General features: G+C 40.6%; 2 protein-coding genes across 2 annotated transcripts; both read left to right on the top strand.

The window, feature by feature from the left end:
* Nucleotides 1–14,785: 14,785 nt before the first annotated feature.
* LOC132270289 (uncharacterized) lies at nucleotides 14,786–15,784 on the top strand. The gene has a single exon (XM_059771475.1). It carries the CDS (start codon nucleotides 14,786–14,788, stop codon nucleotides 15,782–15,784), a length of 999 nt encoding a protein of 332 aa, XP_059627458.1.
* Nucleotides 15,785–16,072: 288 nt separating this feature from the next.
* Nucleotides 16,073–16,645, top strand: LOC132270288 (uncharacterized). The gene has a single exon (XM_059771474.1). The coding sequence runs from the start codon at nucleotides 16,073–16,075 to the stop codon at nucleotides 16,643–16,645; it is 573 nt and encodes a 190-aa protein (XP_059627457.1).
* Nucleotides 16,646–17,956: the final 1,311 nt, after the last annotated feature.

The following is a 17,956-nucleotide window of genomic DNA, read 5'->3' as shown; positions in this document are numbered from 1 at the left end:
CATGAGAGTGATGGGCCTGTGATATTAGATATTGGTAGACTTAGATTTCTAGCCAATCTTTTGGTCCTGGACATGCACACTTATGATGTGATACTTGGGATGGATTGGTTATCGCATTACCATACCCAAGTAGATTGTTATGATAGGTCAGTTATTTTCACCATACCTGGTCAGGACATGTACGCCATTGCTGTGCTGCGTTCTAGCGGGGTCATTAGCATCTATTTGTTTCATATGGAGGAGGAAACGGAGGAGGGGATTACTGTATCATTGGATAACATTCCGATTGTACAGGATTTTCCGGATGTATTTCAGGAGATTCCAGGGTTGCCACCTAGTCGCAAGATCGACTTTGTTATTGACTTAGCTCCAGGCACTACGCCTATTGTTAGGGCACCATACAGGATGACACCAGTGGAGATAGGGGAGCTGAGTGATCAGATTCAGCAGCTACTCAGCCAAGGTTTCATTTGTAGGAGTACTTCACCCTGGGGAGCACCGCACCAGTTTTATTTGTGAAGAAAAAGGATGGTTTGCTCCGCTTGTGTATAGATTACAGGGAGTTGAACAAGGTTACGATTCGTAACAAGTATCCTTTGCCCAGGATTGATGACTTGTTTGATCAGTTAAGGGGAGCAACTTATTTCTCTAAGATTGATCTGCGGTCTGGATATCATCAACTTCGGGTTCGAGAGTAGGATGTTCCGAGGACAGCGTTTCTCACTAGATATGGATCTTATGAGTTTCGGGTGATGCCGTTTGGGTAGGGTTTTCAAAGCCTATTTGGATCAGTTTGTTATTGTTTTTATTGATGATATCTTGATCTATTTTAGATCTGAGGATGATCATGCTAGACATTTATAGATTGTGTTGCAGACGCTTCGTGAGCACCAGTTGTATACTAAGTTCGAGAAGTGTGAATTTTGGCAACGAGAGGTGAAGTTTCTAGGTCACGTGGTGTCAGAAAAGGGAATAGCGGTGGATCTGGCCAAGGTTTCAGCGGTGGTTGAGTGGGGACGGCCTACATCACCTACTGAGATTCGGAGTTTTCTCAGTTTGACAGGATATTACAGGAGGTTCATCCAAGGATTCTCAAAGATAGTGGGACCACTCACTCATCTGACTAAGAAGGGTGTACGGTTCATGTGGGATGAACATTGTCAGAAAGCTTTTGATGATCTGAAGACTAAGTTGACTTCTGCACCGGTTTTGTCTACCCTACAGAGCTGAATAGAGTATCTGGTTTACACGAATGTTTTTTTGCAGGGTCTTGGATGTGTTTTGATGCAGGAGGAGCAACCAATTTCGTATGGATCTCGGAAGCTTAAGCCACACAAGCTTAATTATCCAACACATGATTTGGAGTTGGCAGCTGTAGTCTTTGCCTTACGTATTTGGAGGCATTATCTGTTGGGTGAGTTCTTCAGGTTATTTAGCGATCACAAGAGTTTGCAGTACTTGTTCACTCAGTGGGAGTTGAATATGAGACAGCGCAGATGGTTGGAGTTTGTGAAAGACTATCACTTCTCTATACAGTACCATCTAGGGAAAGCGAGTGTGGTGGCAGATGCACTCAGTCGCCGACCTGTTGGTAGTCTTTTTGCTCTAGTCGCTATTGAGTGGAATACTTTAAGGACGGTGGATGAGTTATCGGGTGCTTTAATGGCTTATATGGTAGTTACACCTTCTATCATTCACAAGGTTTTGAAGGCACAACTCACGGATCAGCAGTGCATTGACAAGGTTACAGAGATAGCTTGAGAGGTTCTATTCTACTATGTTGGGGCTGATAGAGGTTTGAGGTACAAGGGACGGTTAGTGGTACCTTCTGCTGATGATTTGAGGAAGGATGTGATGACTGAGACTCACCACTCTGAGTTTTCTGTTTATCCGGTAGGCAAAAAGATGTATCAGGATATGAAGCGGCAGTTTTGGTGGGCAGGTATGAAAAAGGACATTGCTCTTTTTGTCTCCCGATGTAGTACTTGTCAGATGGTTAAGATTGATCATCAGAGGCCATCAGGAGCTCTATAGTCGTTACCGATACCGGAGTGGAATGGGAGAACATTTCTATGGATTTTGTGGAAGGATTGCCAAATTCCTTCAAGGATCACAATTCCATTTGGGTTATCGTGGACAGACTGACGAAATCAGCTCATTTCTTGCCATTCACACTGACTACACTTCGGAACAGTTGGCGCGACTTTACATTACTGAGATTGTGAAGTTACATGACATTCCCTTGTTTATTATATCGGACAGGGATTCGAGCTTTGTGTCTGGATTCTGGAAGAGTTTCCATTAGGCTTTGGGTACGGAGTTACACCTTAGTACTGCTTATCATCCTCAGACTGATGGACAGACTGAGAGGGTTAATCAGATTATGGAGGATATGCTTCGGTCGTGTGTTCTTGATTTCAAAGGCCACTGGGAGGATTACTTACCGCTTGTGGAGTTTGCTTATAATAATTGTTTTCAGAAGACTATTGGGATGGCACTATTTGAGGCATTATATGGCCGACCGTGTTGATCGCCTGTTTGTTAGATGGAGGTTGGCTAGAGCCGATTCTTGGGTCCTGAGTTTATTAAGGATACTTCCGAGAAGATCGCTCTTATTAGGGATGGCATGTGTACTGCCCAGAATAGGCAGAAGAGTTATGCGGATCGTCGCACACGTGCTTTTGAGTTTCAGGTTGGGGATCAGGTTCTACTCAAGGTGTCGCCTATGAAGGGTGTAATGTGCTTTGGGAAGAAATAGATCATCGCATAACGTGTTTCATGTTTCCATGTTGCAAAAATTTCTGCGAGATGAAGATCGGTATCAGCATATCGATGTTGGGAATGGGAGGACGTCATTCGCTTGCAATTTCCTGAAATTTTAGAAGAAGGTAAGAGCGAATTCCGAGTACGGAATTCCTTTTGTTAGGGGGGAAGAATGTAATACCCCTAATTTTAAAAGGATAGTCCTGGTAGTTATTTAATTGCTTAATTGCAATTTTATTTTATTTAATTGGTTATTTGTTTGTGTGTTTATTTAATGGTTATTTAAATTGGATTTTGTTTTGCTTTAATTGATTAATTATTTTATTTAAATTGGTTGATTATTTTAGTTAATTATTATTTGTATATTTATTTTAATTTCATGGTTTATTTTAATTGGATTAAGTTTAATATTTTATTTATTAAATTAGGTTATAGTTTTAACTGTAGAATGGAATTCACGTATAGCCGTCACTCTTTTAAAACGTCAGTTTTGTTATGGGCCGACAAGGATTAGGATTAGGGCTCTGTCTCTACACATTCAGGGAATAGGGTTTAGTTAAGTCTCTCTATATATAAAACAATACGTCAACTTAGGGTTTTGAGAATACACAACCCCTATTCACGTACTAAAGATACAGTGATAACAGAGACTTGTGAGAGAACTGAGCGAGAGAAAACAGAACAAGGCTTAGGAGGAAAATAGAGAGGACCAAGGGAGAGTCGTGGTTGATTAAACCAAAGCCATAGGAGGCTTGAAGGTGGTCAGTGTTTGCCAGAAATTAGGAAGACGGCGACAAAGTTTTGAGACCAAAACTACAGGCACGTTCTTTTACTTTCTTCTTCCCTTTGGCTCGTGTTCTGTGCACCTAGGTAGTCTATAGGGTTAAATAAATCATAAACTGGAACTTACATGTTTATTGTATGATTTATTGATGCTCTGTTTATGTTGTAATCGAATCTGTTACAAATTCGTGCCTGATTGTTTCAAGTTTTGTTTCTTAAAGCATGTTAATTCAGTTGTAATTTTAGTTATTATACTTGCTTGCAACTATTGTAAATAAGTCATAGGGATGCTTTTAGGCTTACATAAGGTTCTTAGATTAGTTTTAAAAACCAAACAGAAAGGTTGCAACTGGCCAGAGTGGGAGCAGAGGTCAGAATCGAAGCTGGAATAGAGAGAAGGCTCACAGGGGGGAAGAGAGCCGGCTCTGGAATGTTAGAGCAGGCTCCCACCTGTTTAGAGCCTGCTCCAAGGTTGTATGGAGCCGGCTCAATGTTGATTTGAGCCTGCTCTATTTTTTTTAGAGCAGGCTCTTTCCAAATTGTTGCGTAAGGTAATTTTTAGCTATTGTTTGGGCACTTAGGGTTCTTGAACAGCTTTAAAACTTTAATGGGGTTTTCAATAATTATTTTAACATGTAATCAAGGTCTTGAATTGCATAAAATACCCCCTTTGTGTTAATGGAATTAACAGTGCGCTATTTAACAACTATGCGTACGGTTAACGACTGAAAGGAAATTAATTGTCTAGTTTTAATTTGACAATTTAAGATGCTATAAAATGATTCTAAATTAAGTTTTAGATGCACGGTGGAGTCTTTTAATTAACGAATTAGACTTGTGGCATAGTGTATGGCTCTGTTTAAAAAGATAGAACGGAATACAAGTATTGAACTTAGTACACTGTTACCAGATGGAAATAACTGGATTGCTTAAATTAATTTAGCAATTTATTGGACTATAATATGATTATAGAATTTATTTTACATGCATGATAGAGTCATTGATGTATTAGATCTGATCTATACATGCTCTGGATGTTAGTTGTTGAATTATTAAAACGTTTCCTGCAACTATATGGTTAAATGCTTGGATTTAAATTGTTGAAACTTTAAACATTTTTCTGCAATTATTTAGATATTGGTTTCGAATAGTAAATTACTAGATTATCATTTATGTACTGTAATTTACATGGATATGGAGGATTGTATGCACCGGTATGGGACGGTGACATACTAGGGACGGTTTAGCTTAAAACGCTTAACCCTACCCTAATGGATTGGAAAATATTGAATCATAATTGTGACCAAGTCAGATTAATTGCGACTAAGTTGAATGGCTTCCTGGATTAATGGATGGAGGTTAAGTCATATCAACTAAATAAGTTGAGTGACTAACTAGTATGTTTTGTATATCTCCTCGATAAATAATTAAATAACATATTATGGTTTTGGATGGATTTTAGATATATGGTTATGGTACCATGATATGAGCTTGAGTCTCAGAGTCGTTGGTTAGGGTTCGTATATGCAGTGGATGCGTAGCTGGATATAGTAGGTAGGTGTACCCTGTTAGGTCTTGGTACTCATGCCCACCATTGGGTGCGTTTCTGCATGTTGCCTTCTATTCAGGTTGAGACCCCTACTGTAGTTAAGTGAATGTCCCTTAGTATGGATATATATATATGTATGGACTAGATAGATATTGTGAGGTATCTACGGTGTATCTGCGTATCGGGTCACTGTATGGATTGCAGTTAGTTTAGAATTTGCTTATGGGTCTGACTAACTCTTCTATTATTCTTTTCAGGCACAGGACGGTTCCAGCCTTAGAGCTTGATCGTGCTTGTCGAGGACAGTCTCTCATTCATCTACTTATGTAGGATTTCTCTTGATGATTCTAGTTTGATGTTTTTCAGTTTTCAGTTCAGTTGAGATTTTCTTTAGGGGTCCACTAGTTGGATTCCCGTGTTGTAATCATGGAGGTTTTGACAGTTGGATTTTACTAAGTTTTATCAGTTAAGGATTTTATATTAGTATTCTTTTCAGCTTTTAATATTTATTCTTGATTCATTACATCATCCGTGTTCGTTATAAAATATTAATTGTTTGATATTCCCTTGGGTTTGGGCCTAGGCCTGATCAACCCGCGTCTCGGATCCGAGGGGTATCATAATCTTCCACCTAATCAGACTCCACAAAACCACAATAATCTCCCACTTGGAGTCTAGAGCACTTGTAAACCTATTCCATCTTCTTCTCATGCATGTCGCATACATGTCGGTGCGCTTCTTTCTGTCTCAAGCTAGAAGACCAATTGAAGTTGCGCACAACTTTAATTTCTCTATGGTCACTGTCTTGGTCAACATGCCAGCCGGATTCTTGGTGCCAAGTATTTTCTCAAGTGTCAACATCCTATCTTCTAATAAAGATCTGATAAAGTGATACCGAAGTCCTATATGCTTGGTCCTTGAATGAAATACTGAATTCTTTGCCAGATGTATCACACTCTGACTATCACTGTGTAAAACACTCTTCTCCTGTTCAAATCCCAACTCTGTCAACAAACCTTGTAACCAAATCATCTATTTGCTAGCCTCTATCATCGCCACATACTCCGCCTCTGTAGTAGATAACGCTACAATCCTCTGTATTTGCGAAACCCAACTTACTGCAGTTGTACCCACCATGAACACATACCCGATAGTACTTCTTCTGTGGTCCACCTCGCCAGCAAAGTCTGAATCTACATAGCCATGTAGCTTCACTTCGCCCCTTTTGAAACATAAACATCTGTCTGTGGTACCCCGTAGATATCTCTATATCCACTTTACTGCTTCCCAGTGTAGCTTACCGGATCCTTCATGAACCTGCTTACTGTTCCCGCTGCATATGCAATGTCTGGTCTTGTGCACACCATGGCATACATCAAACTTCCAATGGCTGAGGCATATGGAATTTTAGCCATGAAGTTTTTTTTCATCCTCTGTCTCCGGACATTGATCTTGAGATAATCGGAAGTGATTAGCTAAGGGAGTACTCACCGTCTTCGCATTATTCATGTTGAACCTCTTCAGAACCCGTTCAATGTACTCAGCCTGAGACAACTGCAAAGTACCTTTCTGTTTGTCTCTGCTAATCCTCATCCCAAGAATCTGCTTTGCTGCACCAAGATCGTTCATCTCGAATTCACTAGACATTGCTTCTTTAATTTGCTGATTTCTTCAAAATCAGAACCTGCCACTAACATGTCATCAACATAAAGTAGAAGGATAATGAAACTTGACTTAAACCTCTTGAAGTAGCAGCAATGGTCAGCATTGCACTTTTTGTAGCCATGTCGCTTCATAAAACCATTAAACTTCTTGTACCACTGCTTCGGGGCTTGCTTCAAACCATATAAGCTTTTCTTCAACTTGCACACTAGTTTCTCTTTCCCTTTGACTGAGAAACCCTCCGGTTGTTGCATGTAAATCTCCTCCTCAAGGTCACCAAGGAGGAAAGCAGTTTTGATATCTAACTGCTCAAGGTGCAACCCCTCTGCTGCAACAATGCTAAGAACTGAGCGAATGGTACTCAGTTTCATAACCGGGGAAAAAATATCTGTGTAGTCAATGCCTTGCTCTGAAAGCTTTTGACCACCATTCTCACCTTGTATCTTTTGGAACCATTATGTTCCTCTTTCACCCTGTACACATATTTGTTATGAAGAGCTTTCTTCCCCACGGGCAACTTGGATAGTTCCCATGTTTTGTTAGAGATAAGGGACTTCATCTCATCTTCCATTGCAAGCTCCCACTTACTAGCATCTTCAACTTGACATGCTTCATCATAGCATTCAGGCTCACCATCATCTGTGAGCAACATATAATCCAAATATTTCCTATTCGGTACATGAGGTCGCGTAGACCATTTGGGTGCAGGCATAGGAGTTGGAATTTGCGGTGAACTATGCTCTGTGAGTTCTGGCCAAGAACCCTCATCTGTCTATTCCGCATCAATGCTCTCTGGATCATCATCCAACTCAACAAACTCAGGCTTACTCTGTACAGGACTAGTTAACTGTGCTGCATCTCTATCCTTGCACATCACCTTCTCGTTGAAAATCACATCTCTACATCTGATGATTTTCTTGTTCTGATTATCCCAGAGTCGATAACCAAACTCATCTCCGTCATATCCAACGAAGATGCAGTTTAGTGACTTGGGGTCGAGCTTTCCCCTAGCATGGTCACTAATATGCGCATATGCAATACAACCAAAAACTTTCAACCATGAAAGATTTACCTCTTTGCCACTCCATACCTCTTCTGGTATTCGATGCTCCAAAGGCACCGATGGTCCACGATTTATTAGGTAGGATGCTGTATTGACCGCTTCTGCCCAAAACTGTTTGGGTAGACCTGAATGTATGCTCATACTTCTGGCTCTTTCTGTCAATGTTCGGTTCATTCGTTCTGCCACCCCATTCTACTGTGGGGTTCCTTGCACAGTCCTTTCTAATCTGATCCCATTATCAAAATAGAACTTCTTGAACCCAGTGTCTTTATACTCACCACCATTGTCTGATCTCAACCTTTTGATCTTCAAACCTGTCTCATTTTCCACCATGGCCTTCCACTTCTTGAACACATCAAATACCTCAGATTTGTGCTTCAAAAAATAAACGCATACCTTCCTTGTGTGATCATCAATGAAAGTCACGAAGTAGGAATTTTTGCCAATGGATGAAACAAGGGTTGGCCCCCAAACTTCTGTGTGAACTAGCTCAAGTTTCTCCTTTCTGAGATCTCTGCTACTCTTCTTGAAACTGACCCTCTTCTGTTTGCCCATCACGCAACTATCACAGAAGTCAATATCAATTGCCCGTATGCCTGGTAGTTTTCCCTTTGAGGGCATAATTTTGAGCCCCCTTTCACTCTTGTGACCTAGTTTCTGGTGCCAAAGATTGTGATCTTCTCTGTTTTCTGCAACTGCTATAGACCCACAAGCACTGGTAGTTGTGTAGAGAGTGCCAGATTTCTTACCACATGCAATGGTCATAGCGCCTCTGGAAACTTTCCATGAATCTCCATTGATGGTTGTAACAAAACCTTCATCTGACAATTGTCTTACTGAAATCAGATTCTTCCTCAAGTCAGAGATGTGTCTCACATCCTTTAACTTCCAAGCTGACCCATTCAACTTGATTTGCACTTCACCCTTGCTAATGACGCTGCAAGGCTGGTCATCACCAAGATACACCTTGCCAAGGTTACTCGGTTCATAGCTATTAAATAGCTCTTTGTTTGAGGTGCCATGAAATGATTCGTCAGAATCTAAAACCCATGACTCCGCCTTGCTCTCCAAAGAGCATATCAATGCATCATCTGATTCTTCTGAGACAAAGTTTGCTTCAGTTTTTCTTTCGGTTCCCTTCTTTGGAAGTCTGTAATCAACACAGTAATGTCCCTTCTTTTCACAATTGCAACACTCAACGTCACTGAGATCTATGGAATTCCTGAAATTTTGAGATTGTGTCATTCCATTCCTTGACTTAGATCTTCCTCTGTTTCTATTACTGTTGCTCTTCTTCTTGTTTGAACCCTTACCTCTACTTTCATCAAACTTCAACTTGGTATTCCTTGTAGAGCTACTGATTGCTGTAACTGTGCCACACCAACTCTCGAGTAACTGCCCTAGAATTAGCAGTGCTCGGACTTCGTCTTTAAAGTCGATATCAACAGACTCTAATTGCCCAACTATTTCATTGAACGCATTTAGATGTTCGTTGAACTTACCACCTTCAACCATCTTTATGTTGAACAACTTCTTAATCAAGTGCACCTTATTCGCTGTAGAAGGCTGTTCATACATACTAGAAAGGGCTGCCATGAGAGACTTTGTCGTCTTCTCATTCTTGATATTGAAGACAACTGACTTTGACAACATCAATCTGACAGTGCCAAGAGCCTTCCTATCAAGTAATTCCCATTCTGCATCCTTTGTATCCTCTGGCTTCTCTCCCAAAGGTTGATACAGATTTTTCTGAAACAAGAGGTCTTCAATTTGCATCTTCCAGAAACTGAAGTTTGTGCCATCGAACTTCTCGATCATAGATGTGGATGTCTGATCTTCTGATGCCATTACTCCCACTCGAACGGACAGATCTGATCGAAAAACTTTTGAAATTTCGTCAAACACCTTCTGTGCCCTAGGTTCTCAACTAAAGGCTCTGATGCCAGTTGTTAGAGTTGCAATACACAATCAACCGGATTTGATACCAATTGTTGTGGCGGAAACGCAAAATAAACAACACTGTTCAAGGAATAAATAAGCAATCACGAAAAAAAAAAAAAAAAATCACACACAAGAATACAAGATATACATGGTTCATCCAAATCTTAGAGTTACGTCCATGGAGCACACCGAACAAAATCACTATGAAAAAGATGAAGAATTACAAGCAGAATTCTCTCTCAATCTCTCTCAATTGCTCTCTCTTGTATTGGCACAAATTTTTCTCTAACTTTTCCACCCTATTTATAGAGTCCCCAAACTTGTCCTATAAGAATTTGCCTTTTATAGAATCCAAAACCAATAAGGAAATTAAATTAAATCAGGAAACTGAATTTTCCAGTAAGGAAGTCAAATCAGATTAGGAAATTGAATTTTCTCTAACAGATTAGGAAACTGAATTTTCTAGTACTCTTGAAATTTCCATATAATTAAATCTTCCACTTAATTAGGGTGACAACAAGGTAAATGTCATGGATAGGTCCCTGCAATGTCCAATTATCAAACCAGATCGAGTGATGAGTTACCAATCCCGAATAGAAATGTCATTGATCGAGTCAAAGGTCATTCTCAAGTGAATCTAGGTGAGTTAGAAGATAGACGATATCCCCTACGGAGAGCTCTTGTGCCGTGAGACATAATCACTTATCTTAACAGCCTCCGGTTCGAATATATACAATTAAAGCACCAGAATATATTCGAACAGGAATTGCCTGTGGTTCATATATAGATTCACACCAGTGCGCTTATATAGCTATAAATTGCTTGCTTGTATAGAAATATATCACGCCTTATATGAAATTGTACCAATCAAGAGAAAAGGTAATTTTTTCACCTGAAAGCATGAAGAACAATGGATAAAATTATGTCACATCCAAAAATATTGCCTGTGGTTTCCTATGTTAGACACATAAACCCCTTCCATCCCAAATTTGGCCAGTGACATCAGAAAAATTGGTTGCAGTGACCAAAATGCCCATTAACTAAGAGGAAAAGATGCTGTTAACCTTACATAGTCACCAAATTACAAAACAACCTTATGTAAAGGACAAAAATAGCCTTATATATAAAAGAACCCATGCTGAAATGAAAGGGAAAGACAAATGCAAATGGGTTTAACTTATATATACATACAAATATAGTCCTTAAAACACCTCTGTTGTTGATTTATACAAATCAAAGTAGAGAGGGTGCACTGTGCAACCATTACATATATGCCAAAAAAATCAGTAGGATTTTGTTAATTAGCAAACATAAGTAAGTATTGAATGGATAGTAGTTAGATTCATTAATTCCTTGTTCTTAATGAATATATGATAGTAAAGTTACCTTCAGTTTCTCTCTCCTGGCTTGGAGTAACTTGGCTGATCAATGCATGATTATTGTTTCAAAACAGTGCACGCCATCCAGATCCATTGTGAACCTCGGTCTCATCCTTTGCGGTTATTGACTGTCGTTCTTCTTAACCAGCGATGGCAAAGCCCTCAACCAAAGCCTCCCCTTTCGATCCACTGCAGACGCGTCCTTCTCTGCTTTAGTGGGACCCCAAGAGAAGCCAACCTTCTGATCGAACTATTCAACACACAAGACATCAAAAGAACTGAAAATTGACATCGTGTTCAACAACAAGGCTTTGATGAGCATTGAAGTAATATTTATTGCTTGCTCACACAAATCTTAATCTTAGCTTCGCGATATTAAGCTTAAACATAAAGGTTGAGATGTTAAGCTCAAGCATAAAGGTTGAAACTGTGTAATCAAAACAAGGCTTTAAGCATAAAGGAGGAACCTATGTAAATAAATTTAAATGACCATAAGTACTCGATCTACCTGTTAAGGAAAAGTTTTGAAATTACCATAACCACATAAAACTCATGCCAACATGCAATTGCAGAATTCAAAAAATTAGAGACAACTGTATCTCAAAAAGACAACTGAATCTCAAAAAGTCTACGATGCTCAATATTTTGCACTAGTCGAATGATGAAAAATATATATTTGAACTTACACTCTTGAGATCCATAGATGAAAATATCATTACTGGTGACGAGTCCAAGAGAGAAAACATAACTTATTCACGCAAAAGAACAGTAGTTGTTGCATTCACAAATGGACAGCAATTGTTGCATTGTCTCAGTGCCTGCATAAAGTTTACACCAAAATAAGAATCACTTAACCAACTTCTAGAAGATAAAGAAAAGTATAAATCAAAAAGGCAGAATACCAGTCATTAAGATTCCACTAACAATCTAAGCTTCCAAAAATCAACATCGGGTAAGAACACCTACTTTGTGAAACAAAACTGATCAGATTAACTTGTTACAAGCCGAGTTCACATCAGTGTGTTTATGAGCTGCATAATTTTGCAGAATTTTCAGCAATAAGAATCATATACAGTCATTTGACCCCTGTGGACAAACCTGGTAGCTAAAACAGATAAAAAGAAGGGTATTACTAAGCCACATTCGAGAAAACTCTGCATTAGTCCTCAGGACACTGGTTAAGGATACTCGACAAGTTCTGAATTTTCTTTTCATAACAAAAAATAAAAATAAAAACTGGAAATTCAGCCAAATATGCACAACAAACCAGGATTTAGAAACCATGCCAAGACAATGGTTATGTTATGACCTGCATTAAGTGTTGGTAGATCATGTCAATTGCAGGGCATTAAGCTTCCTTGGTGTATGCTTCTAAATTATCCCACATTCCGTTTAGAGGAGAAAAGGAGGCGAACTCCATGTACAAGAATCTGTACTAACAATAAGGAACCAGATTAGTCTCTTTCAGTGATTTTTATTTTTCTTTTAGCAAGGAAAGTTTTAGATACAAATACCATTCTCTGGTTAATAAATTCTAAGCAACAAGGAATTATGAGAGAATTGTTTTAGTGAAATGGTATTTCATTGATACTGAGAATGATATATATGTACCCTACTTATAGGCTATACAAGGCGTTAAAAAAGGAACATAATAACTATACAACTAATTTTTCTTAATTATAGAGTTGACTAGGCCTATATTTAAACATAAATACAGCTAGCCAATCCTTAGAGATCAGCAATAAATCTCAGCCGAATATTTTCCTTTCCAACATTCCCCCTCAAGCTGGTTTGAAGATATCTTCCATAACCAACTTGCCCGTTAATTTCTCAAATTATTTCTTGGACAGACCCTTTGTAAGAACATCTGCAATATGTTCATTAATTGGTATATAGATCATACAAATCTGCCCGTTCTCTATTTTCTCCTTGATAAAGTGCTTGTCTACCTCAACATGCTTGGTTCTTTCATGAAGAACAAGATTATGTGCTATTGAGATTGTTGCTTTGTTATCACCGTATTGTTGGGATCATATGCCCTACAACCAATTATTTACTATTTATTCGATATTTTATTAATAAATGTGATATTCATGCATTGGGCTTTACATATATTTGCATGAGATACCAACGGGCCAGTGGCCTAACGGTATCGGCTTCTTACTTCCCAAAGGGAAGTCAGGGTTCAAGTCTTAGAAGAGACATGTGTGTATGAGTACCAACTTGAAAAAAAAAATATATTTGCATGAGAAACATTATAGTCCTCAAGTAGCATTATAGGTGACTTAAGTATGTAAATGAGATTTACATACAGGAGATTTGGGCTCACTGGTTTCTTGCACCTTGGCATTGTTCACAGTCAATGACAAAAGTTTGGCACTTTCATCTATAAGACTGCAACACACTTGACCTCTATGAGATAGGATGGTTTGTCTCGACCATTGGGGTAGTTGACTCTAAGTTAGTGTGCTAGTGTTCTTTCAGTACACTGAACTGGATCACCATAAGATCCATACAAATTACTGTTATTATTTTGGTGTGATTCTTTTCTACTGAAGATGCCAAAGACGGATTGGACCAGACCTGACCCGCGAGTGAGGCATCAGATTGAATGGAAGGTCCGAGCCCAAGCAAAAAGGGTACCGCAATGAGCCCAACACCCACGAAAGAAGGATCGGACCGAACAGTTGAACTCAGCCCATAACACAACACTGAGAGTTAGGCCCAACATCTGAGGCTCACATAATGAAGTCAGGCCTAAAAGGAAGAAGGCCCTAGAATAAGAGCCCTATACAATAAGTTTGTTAGAATTTTGGTGATGGTCTATAAATAGATCATACGAGTAGAGAGAGGGGGGGCTTTTTGGGACTTTTTCATTCTGTTGAAGTGTAAGAATTTTAGAGAGAGAAAAATCGAAGGAAGTTCTTGCATCTTCAATTGGCGCCGTCTGTGGGAATCGTGGAAGATTGATTCTTGTTTGATCAACGTCATGTTGATTCCGACTGATTGATGATGACGAAGCTTAATTTGTAGTAGTTTAGTCCGGATCTAAGAGATTGCGGTTGGCTTTTGAAGAGATTCTAGATTCTTGATTGATTCTGAGAGATTGGCGTTAGGTTTACACAGCTGTGATCCACTCCATCGCGACTTGATCCGGCAAGCTCAAACTCCGGAACAACTCTAATCTATCAAAAGGAAAGCAAAACTCGTAACATTTGAGTTCAGATCTACCGTGATTCACATTGGCAAGGCTCCGATCTAGAGTTAAATTTAAGATTCATGCCTTTGCTCCATTCTGGAATGATGATTGGGGGTGAGAACTCCAATACGGTAGAGAATGTCCAGCAGGTGAAGCTTGATGAGTTGATGAGCATGATCGAAGCTCTCAGAAGAGAGAATGCATATTTAAGGACTGAAATGCAGGGTCAAGAAGTCCCAGTGATTCCGCGACCGCTCCCGGTTGGAGAACAAGCTGCACATACCGATGCGGCATATCACGGCGAGGAGGTAGGGAACAATCAGACAGATTTTCACCGCTAGGAAGTCCAGCCAAACGATTTGCCGCCAAATCCCCGTCGTATTAATGATCGTGAAGGATCAACTCACGTGGATCCACGGCGTGAACAGATCAGGCGAAACGAAGCCATGACCTTTGATCCACATCAAGAAACGCTCAGTCGAGGTGAAGCAATGGAGTTTGATCGTCACAAAGCTGTACCTCCATGGCACAGAGAGTTCGTAGAGGACAGATCATTCGATCCGACCTATCGGCCTTCCATGGTAACGTTCGACTATCGCGGCTCAGAAATGAGATCTGTGGATCAGAGAGCAACTGCGGGGTTCCAGAGGGAAAATGAAGCCTTCCGTTCAGCAACTCGAAAGGTTGACTCACCGTTCACTGATGAAATTCTGAATGCTTCGAGTCCGAGGAAATTTTCCATGCCCATCTTCATTCTGTTCGACAGAACGACCGATCCGATTGATCATGTGTATCACATCCAGTTGAAAATGGCTCTGAACACTGAGAATGATTCCTTGATGTGCAAGTGTTTTCCTACAAGTCTAGCTGGACCAGCCCTCAATTGGTTTAAGAACCTGCTGAGGGGCTCAGTAGATAGTTTTCGAAACTTATGTGATCGGTTCATAAGCCAATATTATGGAAATAAGCGACCGACAAAGGACATTTCAAGCCTATTCACAATGAAGCAGCATGAGGATGAGCGCCTCCAAGCTTTCCTAACCAGGTTTTACCTTACTAGGAGTATGGTAATTGAATGTCACCCTTCTACGGCGGTTCAAGCATTTATACTGGCCATGACTCGTGGCACTCCATTCCACATAAGCTTGGTAGTGAATATGCCGAAGACTATGGATGAACTAAATGAAAGAGCCGATGGATATGTGCGCTTAGAAGAAGAAGAGGCAGCAAATGCTCGAAAAACATCCGTCATATCAACAGAGGACAAAACCAAAGCAAAGATCAGACAAAAGCAGGTTCAGCCACAGCGTTCTGCGTGGAAATCTGAGAAGAGGCCCAGAGAGGAAGAGCTGGTTACTCCATTGAAAGTCACCTTAGCAAGGCTATACCAAGAAAACAAAGATAAGTTCCGACCACCTTTACCAATCAGACAACCCCTCGAATAGAGGGATCAGTCTAAGCATTGTGCATTTTATTTTGACTTTGGCCATCAGACTAACGAATGCAGGAACTTAAGGAGACAGGTAGAGATGCTGATAGCCAGATGGGAGTTCGCAAGTTATATTCAAGGCCCGGCGGCAGAATAGAACCGGCCAATGGAGCACGTGAAGAAGAATCAGAAGTCGAACCCTCACAATACGTAACCAGTTTGAATAATCAATGCAATTCACGGTCGGCCTGAGCCTACTAAGGAGTCAGATGAACTGTTTCGAACACGCCTTCACCATGCACGGATGAAGAGAAGGGTGGGCAGTGTAAACACTCTGCACCAACAGAGCGCATCAACACAAATAAAGTTTGACAGAACAGATCTATTGCGTGTTCAGATCCCTCATGAGGACCCGTTGGTCGTTAGTTTGACAGTGGCCAAATGTTTGGTACGTAGAATTCTGATTGATCCTGGAAGTAGTGCAAACGTCATGCCGAGGGATACATTTGATCGGCTCGAAATCAAGCCGGACCGGCTCAAATCTACCGGGAATCCTTTACTAGGGTTTGATGGAAAACGAGTGGAACCCATCGGTACGGTGGAGGTAGTGGTACGCGCTGCAGAGAGGGTTTTGATGGAGACCTTTGTGGTTGTCAAAATCCATCCCTCGTATAACCTTTTAATGGGCAGAGGGTGGTTCCATAGAGTTCAAGGTGTTCCTTCCACTTTGCATCAAGTAATGAGATGCCTGGGGCCAGACAGAGCCAAGGTAATCGACATCCATAGGGACCAAGTTGCAGCTAAGGAATGTTATTCAGTAACGCTGAAGCATACTGGAAAAGGGAAATCACCCATCTGTTCGGCAAGCCCAGGATAGCAATTACATGAACCTCCCCCCAAGCAGAATGGGGAGGAGGAGCCACTGGACTTGACTGAAGAACCCCTGGTTGATGTACAGATCGATCGGTTCTGACCCGAACGAACAACCAGAGTGGGGGAACGACTTGCTATGGCAGAGAAACACGAGTTAGTTGATTTCTTGTCTCAGAACGCCGATGTATTTGCGTGGAGCCACCTAGACATGCCTGGAATCGATCCTTCCGTATCCTGTCACTCCTTGAACGTAAATTCTAATGCAAGACCTGTAAAGCAGAAGTAGCGAAGGTTTGCTCCAGAGCGTAACCAGATCATAGCCGAGGAGGTTGACAGGCTACTTAACGCGGGATTTATAAGGGAAGTGTGTTATCCTGACTGGTTGTCAAATGTTGTTGTTGTGCACAAGAAGAATGGGAAATGGCCGGTGTGTATCGATTTCACCAATTTAAACAAAGCCTGTCCCAAGGATAGCTTTCCGCTGCCAAAAATTGATCAAATGGTGGATTCTACTACTGGATATGTGCGGTTAACCTTCTTAGATGCTTATTCCGGTTATAATCAGATCCCCATGGACCCTGCTGATGAAGAGAAAACTTCTTTCGTTACCGAGCGCGGGACCTATTGCTACAAAGTCATGCCATTCGGAATGAAAAATGCCGGAACAACTTACCAAAGGCTTATTAGCAAAATTTTCAAGAGACAAATAGGGAAGACCGTGGAAGCTTACATTGATGACATGGTAGTAAAAAGTAAGAAGAAAGCTGACCATCTGAAACATCTACAGGACGTATTTGATGTGTTGAGGCACTACGGAATGAAGCTCAATCTAACTAAATGCTCATTCGGCGTGAGTTTTGGTCAATTCCTGGGACACGTGGTTAATCACAGAGGCATAGAAGCTAGCCCAGCCCAAGCAGAAGCTCTGACTAAGAATGTCGAGCCGACAACAGTCAAGGAAGTGCAAACACTTACGGGATGGATCGCAGGATTGTGCCGATTCATTTCAAAACTGTCAGACCGTTGCAAACCATTTTTTGACACAATACGAAGCCATGGCAGACAAGTTTGGGGGAATGAACAGTGAAAAGCATTAACAAGTTTGAAGGAATATATGCAGAACCTTCCGATCCTGTCAGCTCCAGAACTAGGAGAAAAATTATTTCTATACCTCGGGGTATCCAGCATCGCGACAAGTGGCGTTCTGATTCGTTGTCCAGAAGGGAAGCAATATCCAGTGTTCTATGTTAGCAAAATGATGACTGAGGTTGAACGACGTTATTCAAAGGCCGAGCGAGTGATACTCTCGCTAGTG

Source organism: Cornus florida, unplaced genomic scaffold (genome assembly GCF_030987335.1).
Source record: "Cornus florida cultivar Cherokee Brave unplaced genomic scaffold, ASM3098733v1 CherokeeBrave_3.0.0_Hap2_Chr08, whole genome shotgun sequence".
NCBI lineage: Eukaryota > Viridiplantae > Streptophyta > Magnoliopsida > Cornales > Cornaceae > Cornus > Cornus florida.
This window is presented reverse-complemented; position numbering and strand designations above follow the sequence as displayed.